At 37.9% G+C, this 24142-nt stretch overlaps 1 protein-coding gene and 1 long non-coding RNA gene across 2 annotated transcripts in view; both read right to left on the reverse strand.

Moving 5' to 3' along the window:
* Nucleotides 1–4423: 4423 nt before the first annotated feature.
* LOC145100401 (uncharacterized) overlaps nt 4424–24142 on the reverse strand; it is a 106042-nt gene continuing 86323 nt past the window's right edge. The window contains exon 3 of the long non-coding RNA XR_013705014.1: nt 4424–4618. This is a non-coding gene — a long non-coding RNA (uncharacterized LOC145100401). The remainder of the gene's footprint in view (nt 4619–24142) is intronic.
* LOC145102785 (Kelch repeat-containing F-box family protein) lies at nt 8595–11327 on the reverse strand. Its single transcript, XM_079040256.1, has 2 exons — nt 10745–11327; nt 8595–10015 (listed from the first exon to the last, which is right to left on the reverse strand). Exons 1-2 carry the CDS (start codon nt 11151–11153, stop codon nt 9105–9107), a joined length of 1320 nt encoding a protein of 439 aa, XP_078896382.1. The 5' UTR covers nt 11154–11327; the 3' UTR covers nt 8595–9104.

The following is a 24142-nucleotide window of genomic DNA, read 5'->3' on the forward strand; positions in this document are numbered from 1 at the left end:
AAACAACATAACACAAACACTGTAAGCATGAAGCTTAGTGAGTTCCCCAAAATACCACACATGTAACACATATAAGCCACTCGAGGCTATAACTCTATGGGTCCGTGCACCCAACTCTGTGAACCCTCAGGTTCTAACTCTAGGAACCCTTCGGTTCCAACTCTGCAAACATGCACAGCATAAATCACATAGAAATAATGCAGTACAACACATAACATACATAGCATACAAATACTCTGTCACATAACTCTGGTTACCTACTCAAGGTAAAGTATAGTGAGAAGACTCACCTCGCGTGTCTCGATATCTCACAACCCTGGGAATCCCTCGTGCCCGATTCTCCGAGCTCTAATCCTCCTATAACATCATATGTCCCTAGTTAACAATTTATATCTCTAATGTTGACTATCCCTAAGAAGTCAACACAGGTCCACTCTGGTCACGGTCAACGGTCAACTTTGACCGGACTCGGCGAGCGCTAGGGCGACTCGGCGAGTCTACACGTTCTCGCCAATTCTCTAAGATTCCCTTTCTACACGTCGAGTATCCCCCTTGACTCGACGAGTTCCTCCTGGAAGAATCGCGGGGCCACCCCGACTCAACTCGCCGAGTCTGAAGAACAACTCGGCGAGCCCCAGTTAATCTTCAAGCTACTCGCCGAGTCTGTTCATCGGACTCGGCGAGTCCATGCCATGCAACCGCTCAAACTGCTTCCTAAGGTCAGATCTGCTCCGACAATTCATAGGTCTGGCCTTCCTAGACTGGTTCATCACGTAAAGTCCTCATTTCGGTGCTCATAATACACCCCATGACTCATAGTTTACATTTTGACCTAAGGCATAAGGATTCCAATCCAAAACCTCCATTGATTCCCGAAAAGCTCAGGCATGGGACATTCTGGACTTCCAAGGGTCCCAATATAGGGTTCCAATCGCTTGGGGGACTAAGGAAACACTCAATATAGCCACAAAAGGGTTCAATAAACCCTAAATCCATATGCACATCAACATAGAAGGGAACAACTCGAAATATTACCTGAATAACGTTGCTCTGTGTCCCCAACCCTCAGAATATGGCTTCTCCTGTTGTTCCCTTAACCAAGCCTCCTCCTCCTTGCACAATATCACTTCCAAGATCAATAATGGTCTTCTACCTTGCTCCAGATGCTCACAATCGAATTAGGGTTTCTCTCAAAGGACTAGGGTGAACAATGACGGCCATAAGGCCCCTGATATATGTCCTAAACCTGGACGGTTAGGGTTTCGCTAAACAGCGCGGACTCGCCGAGTCCATATCCGGACTCGTCGAGTCCAGTCGCGAACCCGCGACCAGATCCGCGATCCTACTCGGCGAGTCTGAGCTCCAACTCGCCGAGTCCCCTCTTAAAACACCCAAAACTCATAAATATAACGATACCTGGAATTCCGGGCTGTTACAAGAAGACATCTACATGGCATAACCAAAAGGTTTTCACACAGTTATCAAGGAAAATATGGTGCGCAAACTAAAGAAATGTTTGTACGGTTTGAATCAGGCTCCAAGGCAGTGGTACTTGAAGTTTGATAGCTTCATGCAGAGGAATGGGTATAATAGATGTGAGATGGATCACTGATGTTATTTGAAAAAATTCAAGTCCTCTTATATCATCCTATTGTTATATGTTGATTGATGGATCTGACATGCAGGAGATCAACAAGCTAAAGAATCAGTTGGCCAGTGAGTTCATGATGAAGGACTTAGGGGCTGCTAAACAAATATTGGGCATGAGCATAGACAGGGACAGAATTACCAGTACACTAAAACTTTCACAAGCCAAGTACATCAAGAAAGTTTTAGAAAAGTTCAGCATGGCAGATGCAAAAGCCAGAAGTACACCATTGGGGATTTAATTAAGACTCACCAAGAAGCAATCCCCAAAAACAGAAGAAGATAGAGAATACATGGCTAAAGTTCTCTACGCATCTGCAGTTGGTAGTTTAATGTATGCAATGCTTTGCACCAGACCTGACATTACTCATGTAGTGGTAGTTGTGAGCAGGTTCATGTCAAATCCAGGACAACAACATTAAGAAGGAGTCAAATTGTTGCCACGCTACTTAAAAGGAACAATTGTGTTTTCCTTATGTTTAAGAATAAAAGGAGTAGTCTTATAAGGGTTCGCTGATGCAGACTTAGGTGGATGTGCAGATTTAGGAGAAAGCACAACGGGTTATGTGTTCACAGTTGGAGGTACATAAATCAGCTGGATGTCAAGGTTACAAAAGAGTATTGCTCTTTCAACCATAGAAGCAGAATACATGGCACTTGCAGAAGCTGCCAAAGAGCTCATATGGTTGAAGAGTTTCTTGTCAGAAATTAGAATTCAACAAGAGGATTATGTACTAAATTGTGACAACCAAAGTGCAATTCACTTAGCAAAGAATCAAGTGTTTCACAACAGAACGAAACACATTAAGATGATGTACCATTTCATTCGAGAGTTAAATAATGAAGAACGCTAAACTAAAAGAAAATCTTTGGAACAAAGAATTTAACCGATATGTTCACCAAGGTGGTTACCAATGAGAAGTTGAAGCTTTGCATGGCTTCAACTGGCCTTTCAGAAGTTTAAAAATAAGGGCTTGTCACAGAGAGAGAGAGAGAGAGAGAGAGAATGAGAGAGATAGAGAGAGAGGGGAGAGGGAGTACTTTGAGGAATGGTGAAATTTGAATGGCATATGAAGTTGTTTAAGCCTTCAAGTGGGAGATTGTTGGGGTATGAAGTCTTGTCCAACATGGAGCACTTAGAACACAATGGATCACTTGAGGTTCATGGAGCATGTAACAAAGGAATGGATCATCTGAGATGGCTTTGGATCATGTGATAAAGGAACGGATCATGTGTCAAAGGAACGAATATTCAAAAGGGGTTTTAGAGCAACTTGGAGTGGTTTGGAGCAACTTGGAGTGGCTTGGAGCAACATGGAGCACTTGGAGCAACAGGGAGTAACATGGAACATCATGTTGTGCCATGTAGAAGGAAGTTGCACAGTCCTTGGGGATGTTGCGCCAAATGATAGCATGATGCACCATCATGTCTGAAGTTGTGTCAAGGTGATGTTGAGCCAAGGAAATGTTGTTGCTCCATCAAGAAGGGAAGTTGCGCCATGGAGGAAATGCTGTGCCATCATGGACCATCTTGGTACATGAAGTGCCATCTTGATTCCTTTGATGTACCATGTTGAGCCACTTATGCTTAGAAGATGATCATGCTTAATAAATACACCTTTTTGTGACACCATGATGGATGTTGGACCATTAGTGTTCATGATGTGTCACCTGTGCATCATGATGCTCCACTATGGTCAAGGTGGTCCATCATGTGTGTTGCTGATGCTCATAGGTTGTATGATATGGAAAAATGTTCTAGAAGAATGCATGGTGGAATATGATTGGTTGTCACCATTCATGGGCCAATGGGCTTGGCCCATAGGGTTTTAGGTCTGGTCCTTCAAGTATAAATAGGCCCATATCCCCATCGTTGTAAATTGCTAGATTTCTATGAGAGCTCAAATTGAGATACAATTTTGAGTGCTTGTAATAGTTCCAAAAGGTTAATAAAATCCTCTCTCTCTCTCTCTCTCTCTCTCTCTCGTTCGTCCATGAACGTAGATCACCTTGACCGAACCACGTTAAATATTGTGTTCTTTTGATTTATGTTTTTCAAAAGTTTTGTGAGTTCACCGAAGTTTGTTATATATATATATATATATATATATATATATATATATATATATATATATATATATATATATGTGTGTGTGTGTGTATGAAGTTCTTAATAGTATCAGAGCTATGGATGGTTGTTGTTATTGTGGTGATTTGGACATTGTGATGAATGACACATTTAGGACAATGGCCATAGACAGTGTTTTGTGTTGATGCCCTGCTAAAGTCTGGTCCACAACTGCGATTGGTCGTAGTACCACCATGATTGCCACCATGACTATTGTTTCTTTCGCGACCACCACAAGTGTCGTGAATCCCACTTTGATTGTTCTAAGGGCTTGAGCTTGAATCGTTCCAGTTGGGATGATGCTCAAACCTAACGCATGAGCTTGAGCAACAAGGTTGCCAATATTAGTTTGGCTAGTTAGTAAGCCTACTTGTGAATGTTGATTGGTTTATACATTGTACACTCGGACAATATTGGGTTTTAATCTCCCATATATGCACTCGTGATCAAAAGAAGAGATTGTAGATCATCAATGTGAACATTAGTACCACGTGTTGTTAGAGTTGTAACTAAGTTGTTAAATTATGTACATGTGGATAGACCGACTGTGACATCCCCAAAATCACGGCCAGAAAAGACCGGTTTGTTTATGCTTTGTTTAAAAATCAGAGTTACATTTTAAATGAAAGTGTTGCGGAATTTGTCCCAAAACAAGATATGATAAAGATTTATCAAAATCATTTCCATAGAAATGTATTTCATTAAAAGACTCGGGATGTCATGTTCGTACAGATCAAAAGCATAAACAGTACAATATAAGCCTTACTACATTATTTCATATCTACAGGCCTATATCCGTAATCCCTCGTCCAAAACATCACATCTATGCTCATGCGCCACTACCTGAAATACATAAAACTGAGTGGGTCAGGCTTGGGAGCCTGGTGAGCACATAGGGTTTTCAACCCACAATAAATAAGTTTATTAATTTCATCGATCAACAATAACCCGATTACCCGTTCCCGTTATCCTCACTTTACGTCCCTAAACACCTATCATAAGGGACCTAGCCTAAGGATCATCATCGGGACGGACACTACTACTAAGGGGATTCCTCAGCAATAAATGTCCTAAAGGCAACCATGTGGGGGATGGAGTACATCGGTGAACACATCGTTCACAAACACCTACAGGTTGCGAGCCTGCTAGTGTTCCACTGGACTGTCTAGAAGAGTCCGTGGTCGTCATCCATACTCCGCTAGATGATAGAAACAACAACATCAACATCGAGGCCTCTCATCATTTTATCACGCATCACCTATTACATCTACCCATGTTTTACCCCAACATTTTCGTAGATATAAAATACATATACAGTTTAAATCATTGAAAACATGTATAACAACGTTCATCCAGCATAGATAGCAAGTAATCAGATAATATGCACACATAGCACGTAATTTATAAAATACTTCGTATCTATGTGTAAGTTGAAAGTAACTATGCACTCACCTGAAAGGTGGTGACTCAGCACTCGAACGGCGCTTCGATACTCTCAAAATGATATTCCTTCGATAAAACCTAGTATCGATACCACTAGGGTTTAGTTTAACGATAACCGCGACAAATTAATTAGTCCGAGTATTATTAAGCGTTAATAATACTCATAATAATAGCCCAAGTACTTATTATAAGTTCCTAATAACGTTACTATATTAAAACATAAGCTAAACTAAAGTTAGGGTAGGTATAGCTCACTTACAGCGGGTTTTCTCGAAAACCGGGCTTCGCTGGAGCAGCGTTCCCGAGCCGAAAGGCTCTTTTCTCGGAACTCCGGGAGCCTCGGGGCTTCCTTCGGGTGCTAGGGGGTTTACCTAGGCTTTAGGGGGCTTAAGGAGGCTTAGAGAGAGAGTGTAGAGAGAGAAAGAATGTTGGAAAGGTGTGAAGAGAAGTGAATGCCCGACACCTCTATTTATAGGGGTGCTGACTGGTCTACTCGCCGAGTAGGGGGGACCTACTCGCCGAGTTGGTCCATGTGGTGGCCTTCTGGTGGTGCCACGTGTCCAATTCTGGTGGTGCCACGTCACCCCCTATCGCGTGTCAGCCTTCGAACTTAGAAAAATCATAACTCTCGCATACGAGCTCCGTTTTCGACGTTCTTTATATCCACGCGTAGGTAAAATCAAGATCTACAACTTTCATTTAGACTCCGTCGGCTAATTCTCGACCGATCTCAAATTTAACAGTAGGAGGCCTTTAGACTGTTAAATGACCGCGAAGAATTCGTAACTCCTTCATACGAACTCCGTTTTCGTCCATCTTTTTGCCGTTGAGTTCCTATTAATGAGATCTTCAACTCTCATTTAGGTCGCATAAGCCAAAAACCGCTCGAACTAAAATTCGAGTTTCGGGCCGTGCACTGCTAAGCCGAATCTTAGAAAAATCATAACTTCCTCATACGAAGTCAGATTTGGGCGTTCTTTTTATCGACGCTCTTAGTTTAACATATTCTACAACTTTTGTTTAGATTGCTAAGGCTAAATCTCGCTCTATCGTAAATTCACTATTTACGCTTCCAGGTGCCGTGCCGGTTTTGCCGTAAAACTTCGACGGGTCATAACTTCTTCGTTATAACTCGGATTTCGGCATTCTTTATATGTACGGAAACCTTGAGACATATTCTACAACTTTATGTAGAGATATCGGGATTATATTATACTTTAATTTTGACGCTTATTTTTATTATTTATTAATTATACATTTATAATTAAATTATAAGCACATAAATACACATGATTCACATAATACTCAAATATTTCATCTTTATTACTTCAAAAAGAGTTACAAGAGTTGACCTAGACTATTACATTGACAAAAATGCTTAGCCCTGAAACCCGGGCGTTACACCGACTAAAATTATGAGAACCAAGTCTTAGGGATGAACCGGTACACCAATGGAGGCTAGTGAATTGGCATAGTCTTTAGCGCATTATAGGTATGTCATGACAGGTTCATCACTACCAATTTCAAGTTTTAGGCGATTGGTTTTTAGTGTGAGTTCTCGGGAGAGGCTAGATGGTTCATAAACATGACGCAAGACATCCCATATTTTGTGGGATGTGCATTTTCCATAAAAAAAGTCATATGATTGTTCAAAGTTGGATGAGAGAAGAACGATCTTCACATAAGCATCGTTTTCGTTCCATATTGCAAAATTTAGATTTGGTACTTGAGTGTTGTCTGCGTTGGCAGAGGTTGAAAGAGAGCATGTAATTGTTCCATAAGTTAGCCAATAAGTTTATATGTTTAGAAGAAGGATTCCACCATTGTTTTCTAGAACTGGAAGTTATCTTGATTGAGAAGAAACGCCCACAATAATGAGAGTTAGAAATTTCTGTTGATGTGAATGTTGTGAGAATTAGAGCCATGATTGATAGTTAAGGGATGATCGTCGCCGGAGATCGACTCGGAATAGTTGCTAGAGGTTGTCTCTAAATGACGGCGTCATTAGGGTTACAAGCACTTAGGCTATGATACCATAACAATCACAATTGAGAAAATGATAATTTCATATCACTAAATGTGATAAGGGAAATATACATATAAGGGATGTATTTACATATAACCCCATTAGACTAACCATAATTGTTAAACTAGTTACACAGATTGATACTTACGTTGAATACGATGAAACCGAACTCTTAAAATGTAAGGCTTGTCATATATAGTTTATATTGAACTAGTTCTCAATAAGTACAACATCCAAAACTGCTCTCCTATGTTCTCCTATGGTGCCCAAATTTCTTGAGTAGAACTTGATCAAATGAATCTCATCTCATATGATTTAATGGTTGGGAGTCTCATTTAGGTCATGTATTTATGCATAAGATTACTTATATATCCGACATGATTGTGACAATACAAATCAAATCTTGACTTAGACCACTAAAAGTCGGCCAAGAATGTGTTACATTACTTACAAGGGACGACAAAGTATATTTTGACTAATGTCCTTGAAATTGTGAGTTATTTTGATTCCGGCTTTGACTTTACAAAATGCATAGATGACAAGAAATCAATTTTAGGTACATATTCATGCTATAAAAAAGGTCAATATCATGATGGAATCGTAAATAATAACTCACTACTACTTCGACAATGATGGAGGAATACGCGGCATATTACCATTTCATGTGTCATGTTATGTTATTGAAAAATCTTAATGGTGTCCTCAAGGTGGTTAATTCTCTTAGTGCCACTCAAATTATATTATGATAACAATGTATGCCATATTAGTTTCTCGAATAATATTAGTTTTCACACTCATGAGCTTCATCTTGATAGCATACAAAAGCACTAATGGCGAAAAGTTATCTCCCAAAATATTCCTTGAACATGTTTTGTGAATGGCCTTCTGAAATAGCATAATGTAATGTCATTACGTTTTATTGTGTAATTATGATGACTATTTAAGTTGGTGATAATTATTGCAAGGAAGGACAAAGTGCATCATTTATAACCATGTGAAAGTGTTTTACATTACCATAAAATTATTTATATCACATTCATAACCATGTTGGACTTACGTAATCATTTGACACATACATGACTTCTCTAGTCAAGAGATGCTTAGATCTATGAAGCAGAATGTTAGAACCATATCATTGTTTGTGGTCCCAACTATTAATCCTTACACGATCGATAACAAACAAAAGTGATAATCGACCCTATTTTCATGTTTATGTTAAAAACTAATCAAATATGGATGCCATAACATAAAATCCATGTACCTTCATAACCATAGAACCAATTTGATTTGTATTAACAAATAAACACAAAAGCTTGATGACACAATAAACATAAACATGGATTCGAGACATAGATACGATCAAATACTTGGATTAATGAATACAAAACGTTACTCTACAATCTACATAGCATTCATGTTTTACACATCCAAGAATAGATCTTCAAGTAAACCATATGGATGGAGACAAAAAAAGGCCATACCTTGATTTCAGGACCACAAATTGTTTACAACTTTGAAGCAGAAATGTCCCTTGATATTTTTCTAGGCAAAAGAGAGTGTGGATAGGAAGGATGTAGAAGGTAAAACAGACATAGGACCACCTATAGTCTATAGAGCCACAGGTACCCCACCCCCCACTTGTGGTTGCTTCCTTATAAGCAATCAGCATATATATATATATATATATATATATATATATATATATATATATATATATATATATATATATATATGGTAACATTTTTGACTCTAGTGATGTGCATGCCCTACGCCTCCTTCAAATTTAATTCAAGTTGTACACCTTACAACTTACTTACAATTTACAAACTCCTCTTTAACTTATACAATAATATTTACATTTTACAATACAAGTTCTACCACAAAAAGTTCACCATCAAACCTAAGTCCAGAAGGTTCAGCAGGCTGAAGAATCCCATCCACCATTCCACCAAAAACATACAAATAACGCCCAGATTCATCTGCACAAGCTCGATGAAATGACCTATTTTTCGGCTGATACCCTTCAGATTTTAGCCTCTTCCACATACACCCCTGACTTATGTCCAACAACCAAAAGTCATTCTTCCTGTGTCTGTAAGAATCTTCACCTCCATAGATAAGAATCCTCCCTCCTAAAATCAAAGTAGCTGAGTGTCCAACTCTAGGAAGTGAAAGCCCATTAGGGATGCTTCTCAGCTCAAAGACTATTGGTACCCATTTTAGATGCCCTTCAGACGAATCAAAATACCATACATCATTAAGCACTTCATAACCAATCCCTCTACCTCCAAACAAAACACTCCTACTTCCTCCAATGTAAGTCAATGTGTGTCCTGATCGAGGTGAGGGAACAGGGTCGTGGTGACTCACTGTTTCATGCCATGTCCCAAAACAGAGATTCTCAGATAAATCTAACACCCATGTGTCACCTAATCTCATTCCAGATAACCCGATTCCTCCATGGATGAGCATTCTTCTGTTATCGATCAGACAACAGGCATGGGCTCCTCTTGTTGGAGGTGTGATTGGGCCAACATCGAGTAGTCTCCATGATAATGCACCAGTGGTGGTTTCTACTTGAGCCATCCATGTATCGTTTTGACGGATTCCACTATCGTTGATGCCTCCAAAGAGGACAAGACAATTGCCTATAACAACACATGAATGACCAAATCGCCCACTTGGGCCTTCTGATATTACTCTTTGCCAGTTCATCTTTCTTCTAAAGCTGTTTCCTATGTAGGCTACCCATGTGTCATCAAGATGGCGTCCTAGAACAACAACAACAAAAGGAAGAATTTTTCAATGTGTGAATTGTGATTACTAGCTTTTAAAAGATAGGAACAGAGAATATACATGGAAAGAGTAATTCATTCTCAATGAGCTTAACAATACAGAGTATAATAGATTCTTATGAAATCATCATATAGATGTTTGAAGATAAAGCATGTTTAAAGGTGTGGAAGTCTGGGAGATTGTAAGGAAAGGAGAATAATTGAAGTATTGGACAAGGATTATGATCCATTTGAAGAGGAAGTGAAATGATACCCTGATCTTGATACCTACTAGCATTCAACTATCGATCTTGGAGTATGATCTGGAAGTAGAGAACGATTGCCTAGAATTAAAAAGAAGGAATGGAACTTGTGTTCAACCAGCTGGCAATCGCGACTGCCATTGACTAGTTATGTGAATCCAAATCTGCCATTGATACTGATAGAATGAGCTTTTCACCATTAGACATCTTTTTTATGTCTAGAGATTTGTTTCAATATGTTCCTGTTCATATCTAAAAGCCAAATTTAATTTTGGGCTACTCTGATTTCCAAAAAACACTGTTCACTCAATATAGAAAACTTGGGTCAAATTTATAGCTTTAGAAGATAGATTTTGCCACGTTGTTCTTACCGGCATTACGATCCTTATCTTCACTAAGATCCATCTAAAAACAGATGATCATCAGATAATTGGGAAAACAGGGAGAAAGAAGAGTAACTGACCTCCTTCGGATCCGCCACCGAAGAGAACGAGACATCCGGAGAAAAAATTGAGAGAATGAGAAGCTCTAGGACCAGGGGAAGTCTCCGAATCTGTGAGCGTATAGCAGGCGACCCGATCAAGGTTACGGAGACGCTGATAGAGTCTCTTCCAGTCGATAGAAAGAGGAGATGAGGAAGAATTGACGAGGGCATCGACGGTGGAGTGACCCCAATCCCTGGTGCAGATGGATTTCCAGAGAGTATGGGATTGAGTTAGGCGAGTAGTTTTCTTACAGGTCATGGCAAACGACAGGATGGATTCCAGAGGTAGGAGCAGAAGGATGGAGAAGAGATGGTCATGTGATATGTCGGTTATGGAGGTGTTGATTCTACTAGTAATGGTGCTGGTGCTTGCGGCATCATCAGCCATGGATGATTGAGATGTTATTGCTTCCTTCCGATCAAGTGAACTGAAGTTGATAATTAGGGCTTCAAGTGTAAGAATTTTGATTGTTTAGGTTACGAGTGGGTGCGGTGCGGTGTGGGTGGGTTCCATCCATTTTCTCCGTCGTTTTCAGATTTTGTCCCCGCTTTTGTTAGCTTCTGCTTAACAGGCGCCTCCATTAACAACCATCTTTCAAAATTTATATATCTTACCACCATCTTTCAAAATTCAAATAATAAAACTCAAATTTGCAAAATTTAAACAAATTATTAAATAAAAATTCCAAAAATGGTACATTTTGTTTTTCTTTTTTCTACAATACAACGACTTTTAAAATTGCCGAGTTCACTCATTTAGCCTAGTTTGATTGTTGGTCATGTCCAAATTGAAGTGATTGTTTTTCATTTTTTTTAAGTATTTTTTACCTTTTATTTTAATATTTATGTTATAATAAATAAAGAGGGCTTACCCAACCCACAACACCCACTTCATCTCCTTCACCACAAAACTCGGATCCCACCTTGAACCTCATCCCAACCCTACACCATGGACAAAATTATCTGTTTCAGATTTATAATTACTCATTGCTCTACGGGAGATATACTATTTGATACATCATGTATTTCTTCTCTTCGTCAAGGCTCGATACCTCAAACTAACAACTTCAACCCCAACTAATTGGTCATCCGTTTACCGTATTGTAGAACACATCATGTTTTTGTTCAAATTAACACTTAATCACACCTAACCCTCTAGAATGAAAATGTTGGAAGCACTAACCCTAATCTCAATCTAAATGGATCATATATGCATTATATAGATGTTACATCATCAGATTTTGATGGTAAAATGTGGGCAGGTACCGCTCATTATGTATTGTTATTCAATAACAATAGTGTAGGTACCGCTCATTATGCATTGTTTCTTAATAACAATAGCAATGTCACGGACATCTTGTATAAAAGTGATAATATTACTTACATGGTAATTGGGGGATGTTCTTGATTTCTATTTTTTGTTGGGCTGTCAACGAAATTAGTCATGGATCGATACATTTAATTGGTCGATGATTCTCATGTCATATTGGTCGTTCATTTCGTTTTCACTTTCCACCTTTATTGTTACGGTTTTAGTTGCATCTTCCCTCCCATAATTTAACTTAATTCATTTCCAATTTGAAAATTGATGTGTTGAGTTTACAAATTTATGGTAAAAATATTTTATGCTTATAGGTACAGGATTCCATAGTGTCTATGAGGTTACAAATATGTTCATGATCTTGAAAATGTTGTCACTAGATACGCAAACGTGAAGATCGTGTTGGAAGTTATGTCGAAATACATAGATTATTAGTTTTTACGTTATAACCCATGAGATGTGATATGGTAGATCAAGAACCATGAGTCGTGCAAGTTACGTTTATTATATGTGTTAACTTCGTCAAGTCAGCCCCAATGATTGTTTTTGAACGATTCTTGCCGTATTTTATTCTGTTACTATATTATTTTTTGCTCTCTTTCGATTGTTGATGATATTGATTTTTTTTTTAGCAATTGGACCCTAGTGAAAACACTTGGAAATGATTATTTCACTATTTGTAAGTTATTTTACCGCCTTAAACATTGTAAATCAATACTTTGTTATATCGTTTTAGTCATGATCGACAAAATCGTAATTTATGGTTTCTTGTTTGTACTTCATATTTATGTAGTTAATTCTGTAAAATTGATGTTATGAATCATAGACTAGTAAATTCTAAATTTTGTTTGATTTATACTCTTGAACTTCAGTTGATTCATATTTGTCACTTGAATTATGTTAGTTATTGCAAAATTATTCATTTTTTGGAATCCAATATTGTTTTAGGAATTGAAACCAATAACAAAAAATGAATTGGTTGTGTGTCTGAATTCAATTGCATTTTAAACTTGAAATTACATGTTTTCACACTTTTGAGATTATTAGAAGAAATGAATTTTGTTGGGAATACTTTCATAAAACTTCATGCAACTTCTCAATTCAATTTAAGAGCTTGTTTAGGTTGACTTAGGAAGGTTAGGTTTGAATAACTAGATTTAACTAAAAAAATTAGACAAGTGAAGAGGGGTATTAAAGCTTGTTAATACCTTTTAGCACCAGTGAATTATTTTGATTGATTAACTTACATTTTGGATGAATAGAACATACTCATTACTCAATTGATTTCTACATATTGTTTATATCGCATGCTTCTGCTTGATTTAGTTAAACTAAGTTTACAAAAAACCCTTTCATTGTAACTTTCTTCATTCTCAAGAGTTGTGTTCCTTGTGAAAATAGGCGTTTGACCTTTAATTTGTCCATATAGATTCAACCCTTGTGTAATATTCGCGTTTCTTGCTAGATTAGCCATACTCTTTAATCACTTTGGTCAACTATTGTAATATTTTGGGAACAAATAAGAAAGGAATATTCATATATTTATGCGTTTATGTGTTTTATACGATATTCTATGCAAATTATATAAGTATTTAATAATAAATAAATAGGATTAAAATACGCGTCGAAAATAAAAAATTATTTAGGACAAATAATCTTAACTTAGTTTTAGTATAGGTAATAAGGATTCTAGAGATATAAGGAATGTTTGAATCCGACTTAGGACAAATAAGTTATGGTACGTTGAAGTTTCGCGTTAAATTTGATATGGCTATGGATGTCACAAAATAGTGAACCAGAGATAGATCGCTTATTAGCCTAAGTGATCTAAACGAAAGTTACAGTAGTCATTAAACCGAGAGGCGTGCATATGGAAAACGTCAAAATCCGACTTCATTAAAGGAAGTTATGATTTTTCTTAGATTCAGCGCAGTAGTGTGCAACACTGATATCAAATTTTAGATCAGTTAATTTTTATCCACAACAGTTTAAAAGAGAATTGAAGATCTCGTTAATAGGAGTCCAACAATATAAATTCTGTCGAAAACGGACGCCGGATGAGAAAGTTATCCATTTTATGCGGGCGTTAACAATCTAAGCCTATGTGAAAAACAAAAGTCAAAATTAGCTGACGGAGTCTAAATGAAAGTTATAGATCTCGTCGATAGCTACGTGTGGATATTAAGAACATAAAAAATAGAGCTCGTATGAAGAAGATACACAATTTTGAAAATCTGAAAAACGACATATGCACGCGACACTACGCGTGGATATTAGAGGGTTCTAGAAGCAACCACACAACCCCACCTGGATTTGGACACGTGTTAGCAACCCTGAGGAGCCACGCCACCACAGTATGCCTTGCGCCTCTATGGTGTCCGGCGCACATCCCTAGATTCCATCCTATAAATAGCAGCCAACCCCATACTCTTCCTTACACCATTTCAGACGCAATTCCTCTAAAACCTTATACATTAGGCCTTAAAGTTCTCTAGATTTTGGGTATCTAGATAGGCTCTGGAGGATCTGAGAGTCTGACATTAAGTAGAGTGTATGTCGGAGTCCTGTCTTCAAACTTTTCGGACTTTTATTCAGGAGAATCTTTGTAAGTAAAGCAACACTCTACTTCAATGTAACTTATATTTATAGTCATAAGTCATTATTATTAACATATAAATAAGATTTATCAGTGATTCCAAGTCATTGTACTGATTGATCTACTTACAAGAGTGATGTCTAAGTTGGATTTAGTGAGGTGTTTAAAGTGGGATTTCCAAACAGTATACTTTGTATACCAAACAAACCCTATCTCTGATATGATCCTACCTGTTTATTCCTTATTTGTTAGATCTTGATGTAGACATTGGGATCGTTGAGGAATCTAAACCCTTAGGATAATAGTTCATGAATCATAAAACTAGACTAAGACTTTGTGTGGTTGTTGCAACTTTTGGAATTCAGAGTGGCTTCGAATCGTGGTAAGGGGAATGGGCTTGGAAAATCCACAAGGGGTTCAAAAGATGTTTAAGAGTAAGTGGTAAGAGTGGATTTCGAGGACGAAATCTAATTTAAGTGGGGAGAATTTATAACACCTGTGTTCCAGATTGGTTAATCCTTTTTTGTTAATGACTAAAGATGGAGTTTTGAAGAAAACTTTGTGCCACGACATGGTGCAAGGATGCCCACGACGTGGCCATGTTCATGCCCAAGCACACGTACTTTTAGGGTTGCTCCCATATTTAAGCATCTTAATCCCCATTCTAGGTCATCTTCTTCAGCCTCCATCCCTTCAATTAGAAACCCTAGCCTCTCTTCCATGGAAATGAGCTTGGTGGCTTGATCTTGAGGTTAATGTCTTCTTTTGGTGAAACTTGAAGAAGAAAGAAGTTCATCTTGGTGTAAGGAAACAAGGAACAAGCTTGGATCTAACAACTTTTCCACATTTATAAGTTATTCGAGGTATAAAGTTCATATCTTGACCTTTGTGTATCTTGTTTGATGTTTAAGCCCATTTTTTGGATGTTTTGGTCCTATTTGTAACATCCCAAAAATACGGACCAAAAATTTCATTTTTGATATAGCAATTTATAAAACAATTTATAGAAAACATCATCAAGTTATCTCATTTCATAAAAAGCCATAGATCATAAGTATCAAAATCATGTCATAACATAGTAACAATGTCAGAGTACAAATCCTAAGAATCTCATATGCGGAAATCGTGTGTGTGATGCGTTGCTACCGTACCGACTCCTTTCCCTTCGAAGAAGAAGGACCTGAAACAAAACTAAAATTGTAAGCACAAAGCTTAGTGAGTTCCCTCATCATACCACATACCATACGATAAGCATACTGGCAGGCATATCTAGGTTCCCGACCTACCCTGCTGAGCATATCTGGGTGCTCAACCTACCCTTGTCAAGCATACCGGGATGCGCGGCCTACCTCTTGTCATGCATATCTAGGTGCTCGACCTACCTTGCCAGGCATATCTGGATGCTCGACCTACCCTCCGGTTTATTTCAACCGGCTACGAGGACTATTTCACCACTACCACTACCATATAAAAACATAACATAACATACCGGCAAGCATATCGTGCAACTATCACATAACTGTCAGTATTTCTCAACCGGGTCCGGGGACTAGTCCCCTTCCTACCACTATCACATAATATCATAGCATACTAGCATATAAAGCATAACAGATAGTGGCATACCAGATTATTATCACAAAGACAATCATCCCTGCTATACTCTTACTAGTGGACCGACATTGATGCCTTCAACTAAGGGTGAGCAAAAACCGCACCACAACTAAAATTAACCGCAAAAACCACAACCGAAAAACCGCAACCGCAATAAAAACCGATGGTGAAGTTTTATGTTTTTCAAAAACCGCAAATTTGCGGTGCGGTTATTAGTTTTCAAAAACCGCACCACACCGCATATATTATATACAATTTTTTTTATCAATTATTAGTTTATTAAATATTAAAAATAAGACAAGTTTCATGAATGAAAAATGGAAAAATAATAGAAAACAAAAGTGTTGGTTTTTTCTTATGTTTAACTTTGAAAAATGATGAAACTAAACAATTTTAAGATATTTATTGTTAATTACTATTGATTTGACGTTTTTAAGATATTAGTTGTTTGTGGTTTAAGTTAAATAGTTAATTGTCTTATACCTTATGGTTTTTTTTTTATTATTACAAGTAATATGTTTGAACTCTTAAAACTATTTGAGCTTTAAATTGTGGTTAAAAACCATACAAAATAATCACACCAAATCCATGCGGTTAATAACCGCAACACAGAAAAAACAAAACCGCACCGCAAAAATAACCGCTTAACCGCACCGCAAAATAACCGCACCATGCGGTTTTGAAAATGGATTAACCACATTTGCGGTTAGTGGTGAGGATTTGGTGAATAACCGCACCGAACCGCACCGCGCTCACCCCTACCTTCAACCCACTTCAACTGGAAGGTAACTCACCTCAATGTCGTGAAGTAGTTGAATTGTCCTCGGTGTTGGGATCAACTCCTCTCAAACTCCTACACATAACAATCTCATTTAATTACCTTTTCACACTCATAACCCCTTTAAGGGTCAACTCTGGTCCATGGTTAAAGTCACAGTCAACATCCTGGTCAAAGTCAACGTCCTGGTTGACTCAACTCGCTAAGTTGGTCCATCAACTCGTCGAGTTCCATAATCCATAAAACCTTGAAACCTTGATCCTACTCGTCGAGTTCTTTCATGAACTAGCCGAGTTCCATGATTCATAAAACTCTAGAAACCTCGATCCTACTCGTCGAGTTCTTTCATGAACTCGTCGAGTTCTTCCTTATAACATAGTCGGGACCTTTTACTCACAACACGTCGGATTCCTCCTTCAAACTCGTCGAGTTCTCCTTCATACAGAGTCAAGACATTTTGCTCACAACTCGCTGAGTTCCTCCTTGAACTCATCGAGTTCTTCAATCGTCAAGCCCAAAACATGTCCAACTCGCTGAGTCATCTCCTAGACTCAACGAGTTTACTCGGTAACAGAAAAGGTTAGGGGACCACGACCCAACTCGCCGAGTTTTATGAATAACTAGTCGAGTCCCCCATAGTCTAAATCCATACAATCGTTTTTAGTCGGGCTTAATGCATCCAAAACATGGATCTGGTTCCCTAAGGTCGATATATCATGTAAAGTTTCTAACTTTACGTGTATGCATGGGTTATTTAGCTCAAAAAGCCCTAAAAAGTGGTTCCTATGATACATGGGACTCCTATGGCCATAAAGTTGGCACCTTTATGCCATGGAGTCCTTCAAAGGCTCTGGATCTGAAGTCTTGACCCCAAAACATGCTTGCATCCATGAATGGTTCCAAAATGGTAAAATACAACCTTAAATGGAGATCTAAGCGATAGAAAACCAATGTATCAACTTTATACATCAAATAAGCCGAAAATGAAGTTCTACTTCTGGATCCAAGCTTATTCCTTCAACCAAGCACTTCAAGCTTCCACTCCTTCAAGTAAATACCAAAGAATCACTCCTTTTTCACTCACACATTCACAAGGCTCAAGATCACGAATTAGGGTTTGCTGGAATGAGGGAGGCTACAAGGATGTGTTAAGGTCCTTAAATAGGGTGTAAACCTTGAAAATTAGGGTTTCACTCTGGCAGTCCTACTCGTTGAGTTGAGGCTTCTCAACTCGTCGAGTAGACTTTAAGTCCTGCGTCCAAAAGTCTCATTCCTACTCGACGAGTTTGGGGCCTCCAACTCGTCGATTCCCTTTGTAAAAATGAATAATTCTTTATTAAAATACATACCAGGAACCGGGCGTTACACCATTCTTAGATGCTTTTGGAGTTTGAGGAACTCTAGAGCTTGATATGGTTTTCTCATGGTCTTAAAATTCTAAGTGAGTAAGAAAAAGATCTTATAGCTTGAGTGTTCTTGATCCCATGTTTGAGTTTTGGTCATATAAAGTGCTTATTGGACTTAGGGATCATGCTTTTACCTTTCGATGAAGTCCTAATGGATAAAGTTGGAAACTTTATCCATTAATTCATTGAGAAGGACTAGATCTGACGTTTTGGATTTAGATCTATAAGGATTATGTGCTTTATGAGAAATGACACTTCAGACAGTTCCCACAGCGTGACGAAGGTGACCACGGCGTGGCGGAGTTTGAAACCTCGACTGTTTTTCCATGGCATGGCCACAACGTGGACAAGGAAGGCCACGACGTGGAAATAGTCTACATGTTGACTATTTGACTTTGACCATTGACTTTTTGACCAGTTTTACTTTTGGTCAAACTTGAGTAGAATTGAGCATTTGGCTAAGGATTGATTCAGTTTGGCTTTAGGAAGTTTGGTGCAACACCCGGAATCTAGAAGGTTAACTGTGGAATTATGCAATTTCTAGTTGAACTCGGCGACTTGGAGGAGCTAACTCGGTGAGTTGAAGATGAAGAATTGTGGATTTAATGGGTCTACTCGACGAGTTAAGGAGCCTCAACTCGACGAGTAGAAGTTGGCTTGGCCGCGAAGTCTAATGGGGCAACTCGACGAGTTGAGGATCCTTAACTCGACGAGTTGGGCACTCAGAAGGAAACCCTAATTTTTAGGGTCTTACACCCTATTTAAAGGCCTTAAGTCTTTCTTTTGGCCACCTTATGAGCCTCCATTGTTCCCAAAAACCCTAAATCGAATTTTAGCCTCCACTATTAAGCGTTTGAACATTGGAGAAGAGTTTGGTGCCCATTTTGTGCCTTGTGAAGGGGAGTAAAATATCTTGAAGTTTCAATCTTGGAGAAGGAAGCCTTAGATCCAGAATCACTCCATTTCCTGCAGCCATTTTTAGGTATCAAGTTTAAACCTTGATTAGTAGATGATTAGATCTCCTCATTTGGGTTTTATTGTGATTTTGGCCTCCTTTTTTAGTTTAGGGATAAGTTAGGTGGTGTAAAGGTTCATCCTTTCAGATCTGAGTTTATTTTGCTACATTTGAGCTTAAAGGTGCAAACTTTAGGAGGATCTTGATGTCATGCATGCGTTAAGTTGAGTGTTAAGTCCATTTGAAGCTTAAGAGCTTCATTTAGACATGCATAAATGTAAAGTTGGAAACTTTACGTGGTTTTCCAGCTCAAGGAAGTCCGATCTATGTTTCGTGGCCATGTCTTTATGGAGTAGGTTCTTAATGAATTAAGTTTCTGGATTTTGAGCTAATTCGGCAAGTTTATGGATAAACCCAACGAGTTGGCTCGGCTTTCCGCGACATTTTCAGGTTAATGAGGGAACTCGACGAGTTGGTGGGTAAACCCGGCGAGTTGGCTTGGTTTTTTCCGATCTGTGCATATTGATGGAGAAACTCAACGATTTGAAGGGCAACTCGGCGAGTTAGATCAACTTGGACCGTTGACTTTGACTTTGACTTATGTCTTTGACCAAGTTTTTCCCAAGGGGTGTTTGTAGTAATCTGATTTGTATTTAAGGAAAATATGGGCTTAGGATAAGACCCATATGGGGTTAGGCCCATTTTGAAAAATTGGGCCATTAGTGGGCTTTGTGGACCTTTTGGTTTTAGGCCTCAATTTTGGTGTATGTGTTGGGTTTTTAGCACTATAACACTCATATGATGCACATGCAACCCTAAATGCTTTGGATCTATGTTTTCTCTAATTATACATGCAATAAAATTTCCAAAACATGAAGCCTACAACTAGTATACAATTTGGTACATGAATCATAAATTCAAGTTAGAATAATACCTCTTTATTGTAGCTTGTATTTTTGGCTTTTCAAGAGCTTAGCACCTCAAGTGTGATGCCTTAAATGGTTCACACACACCATGAACAAAGGAGGACTTTAATAGAGAGGATGGAGCACACAAAATCGTTTATATGAACTCTTAGAACACCTAGGGTCACGATTTTGGCGAAGAGCAAACATTTATATAGTGTAGGATTCCAAGAGTCATGGGTAAACCCTAATCCATACACTTGGGTTATATCCATATCTCATGTGGGCTAACTCTTATGGATACTTGCATAAACTAGCCCAACATGGATCAATAGCCCAAACAATATATATCTCACTGATTCATAATCAGTCACCGTTAATTTAATTAGTCTCTTTTGATCACAAAATTAATTCCAAATTAAATCTTGATCAATACTATTTAAATAACATGATTTCATATTAATATATTATACTTGTAATATATTAATAAATAATAAATAACCCTTTTCTCAAATATCCATCCTATCAGATTGTTCTGGTGAAGGAAACCCAAATGGACCATGCTACTCTCGGGTCAAGTACATACCAATTATAGTTATAGGCTGTGGTTTCTCTGGTATGGGTGTCAAGGTATTTGAGGTCATTATTCATTGAGTTTTATATTCAGCGGGAATTCTCTTAAGGGTTTAAGTGGTGCCAGTTAAAGGTCAAGGAATACGTCAACTACCCTCATGTTCGGTATATTCTAAATCCCTTCAGTCTTCAGGTGTGCTTACCCTCAATGGTAGAGGGGAAGCTTGGTTCATAACAGACTCAGGTGTTGGTAACCTTCGGGATCATCTTGAAGGTTTTCTCGAGCTAGTAGGGTGGTGATAGAATCCCTTCAATCCAATTTGGGGTCTTGTTTTCACCGATCGTGAAGATGTTTTCTGTTTTGATTAAGGTGGCATGTCGATTATCTCTGGTGTTTCTTTTCTCTTCTGATGAGATCCTGGGTCTATTAAGTATGTGTATGGGGGTGTTCCGTGTGATTTGGGCTATATAGCTTTAGGGCTCTTGGTTTGAGTTATACGCATGGTTCTCTTGGGTTTCAACTTTCGATTTGGATCAAGAGTCTGAGCATTACTCTTTCTGCGGATCGTGTGCGACTGTGTTTTCGTAAGGATTACATGGGTAGCAACAATGTGGTGCTCAGTGTGTGACAACTCGAAATTTCTATCTTGAATAGTTGTTCAAATCGATCAAAGTTGGACTCAATTTGCTATCTTCTAGCATTGTTTAGATTCAATTAGAGTATTTTAAGCCTAGTACATCCAAGAAACGAGTGTTAGGAATTATTTGCTTGAGTCCATTGTACATCAAGCAAGCCATAAACTTCATCATGTGGAGTTTATGGCCACACCATGTGAGTTTACGATCGTAAACTCACGTCCTTAAACATGACATTCCATCTCTTTTCTTCATTATTCACCTTTACACCTCAAGAACTCGACTTCTCTCTCAAGTATCATCCCGAACTTTCATCTTGATCTTCAATCTAGTAAGTAATCTTTCCATTTTCATGTTTATATCCTTCCATATCTAGTTAAGATACATGATTTCATCCATGAAATCTCTTCTTTTGGTTAGATATTTAAGTGTTCTTCATTTCACTAAGAACACACACTAGTGTTTTGGTCCAAAATCAACCTTCTTAGCTTCTATATCGTAAGTATTACTTCCCTATACTCTATATCTAGTTGCAACACATGATAAACACCTTGAAATCATCCATTTCCCAAGAACAAGAGGTGCTTACGGCCAAGTGCATCTCCCTTGGCCGTAAACCCTAGTTAGAGGTGCATATGGACCATAACTCCTTCCTAAGGCTTGGACATGAGGCTAGAACACTTCCTTATTGTTTGTAAGACCTCAAAACACCATTTAGCACAAATCATCATGAGTTTATGACCGTAAATTCATGAAGCCGTAAACTCTATGGCCGTGAACTCCTAAGACCATGAACTCCTTGGCCATAAACACTATAGTGTGGCCATACACCCCTTAGATGCAACCCTTTGTACTTCTAGCACTTCAATCTAAGTGTTTCCTAAGTCCTAGGGTGTATTTCTTTACATTATTAGTTGTTTATACACTAATTGTATACATATATGTTTCATTATATTGCCTAATAGGATCTGTGTATGTGCTCAAGTCTTCACTTGACACTTGGCATCCTATACCACTCTTTCATCCAAACCACTCACTACAGGTAAGTTCATACCCCTTAACTTACCTTTTAAAAGATTTTAAATGCTTTTATGGGGGGGATACAAGTTGAATCATTATAGTTATTATATCAATCACATGTGATTAATAACTATCAAACATACTGATTTACTATACTTTAAATTGTTTTATCAAACAAACTACTTCAATTCGTTTTACAAACTTTTTAAATGCAAAACTCCTTATTATGATATTTTAAACTTATATATTGTCAAAATCATGTATGTATGTATATATATATATATATATATATATATATATATATATATATATATATATATATAGTTATATAAGTAGGAATGAAAGGACTTAGGACTGATAACTCGCCATATTTCTTGTTCCTTGTTTGGTTGTAGACTTAGGGTATTCGGTTGTTTGTCCGACGGTCGTTTGAATCTTAGTTATATATTATGTGTATGTATATGGATATTAAAGTTCTACATTTAGTTCAATACCTTTGGGTAGCAAAGGTGTACGAACATGTTCATTTAGACAAACAACATTACTAGTAAACTATAATAGGTATAGTTTAGGAAGTTACTACTCACTATTACTAGAACAATGAAACATACTAAAATCAGTTCATTCATGAGTCAATACAAACATATATTATGTGAAACAGAGAAAACATACTATGATGAGAAACAAAGAGAACATACTATTATGAGAAACAAAGAAAACATACACTACACTATACAAGAAAACATACACTACACTATACAAGAAAACATACACTACATTAGTATAGAGAGAACATACAATACACTAGAACATACTATACAAACACTAGAACACTATAACATTAATGTGAGCCACTACTTCATGACATGGCAAGCAATTGTTGTGTCGCGTTTTGCAACCAGAGTCTCCTGGAGGGAGAGCGTGAGTTGGTGTATAGATCTATATGGGATTGACTATCCTACACCTTGTTGCTAGCTACAGTGGGACCTACCAGTCTACGTGTGACTAATGTCATACCATTTCGATGCCTTAGAGCGTCGTGTTATACTAGGTCTATCAAGTATGGTTACAATCATATCACACTTTACCTTAATTAACAAACTGGTTTAAGGTAGTTAGTACATTGGTAGTTACTTACATACAATACTACTGTATACTGTTGTTTTCCCATTGCATTCACATTGTGATCTTCTCACATAAACGGTAATGTAAACTATATTTTGGTAATGATAGTCATACTTGGGAAAGAATGAAAGATACACTTTTACAGACAACACAACACACAAAACATTTAGGCCTTGGTAGAAGGCTGCTATTTAGTAGAAAATATAGGATTTTCTAGGAGATACAAACATTTACATCAAACATATACAAAAACTTTCATACAAGCAACGACACTAAAATACTTATAAACTCACCAACTTTAATGTTGATCTATGCTTTCAAAATAACTTGTATTCTCAGGTCATCAGTAGACATGTACCGATGTCAGGTTTTGAGAAGAGGGAGCACGTTCAAGGCTCATTTCTTATTTTGATTCATATTTTTGGTGTCTTATAAACTATACAGAACACAG

The sequence above is a fragment of the Lactuca serriola genome, chromosome 4, assembly GCF_051521515.1.
Source record: "Lactuca serriola cultivar US96UC23 chromosome 4, Lser_US96UC23_V15, whole genome shotgun sequence".
Classification (NCBI taxonomy): domain Eukaryota; kingdom Viridiplantae; phylum Streptophyta; class Magnoliopsida; order Asterales; family Asteraceae; genus Lactuca; species Lactuca serriola.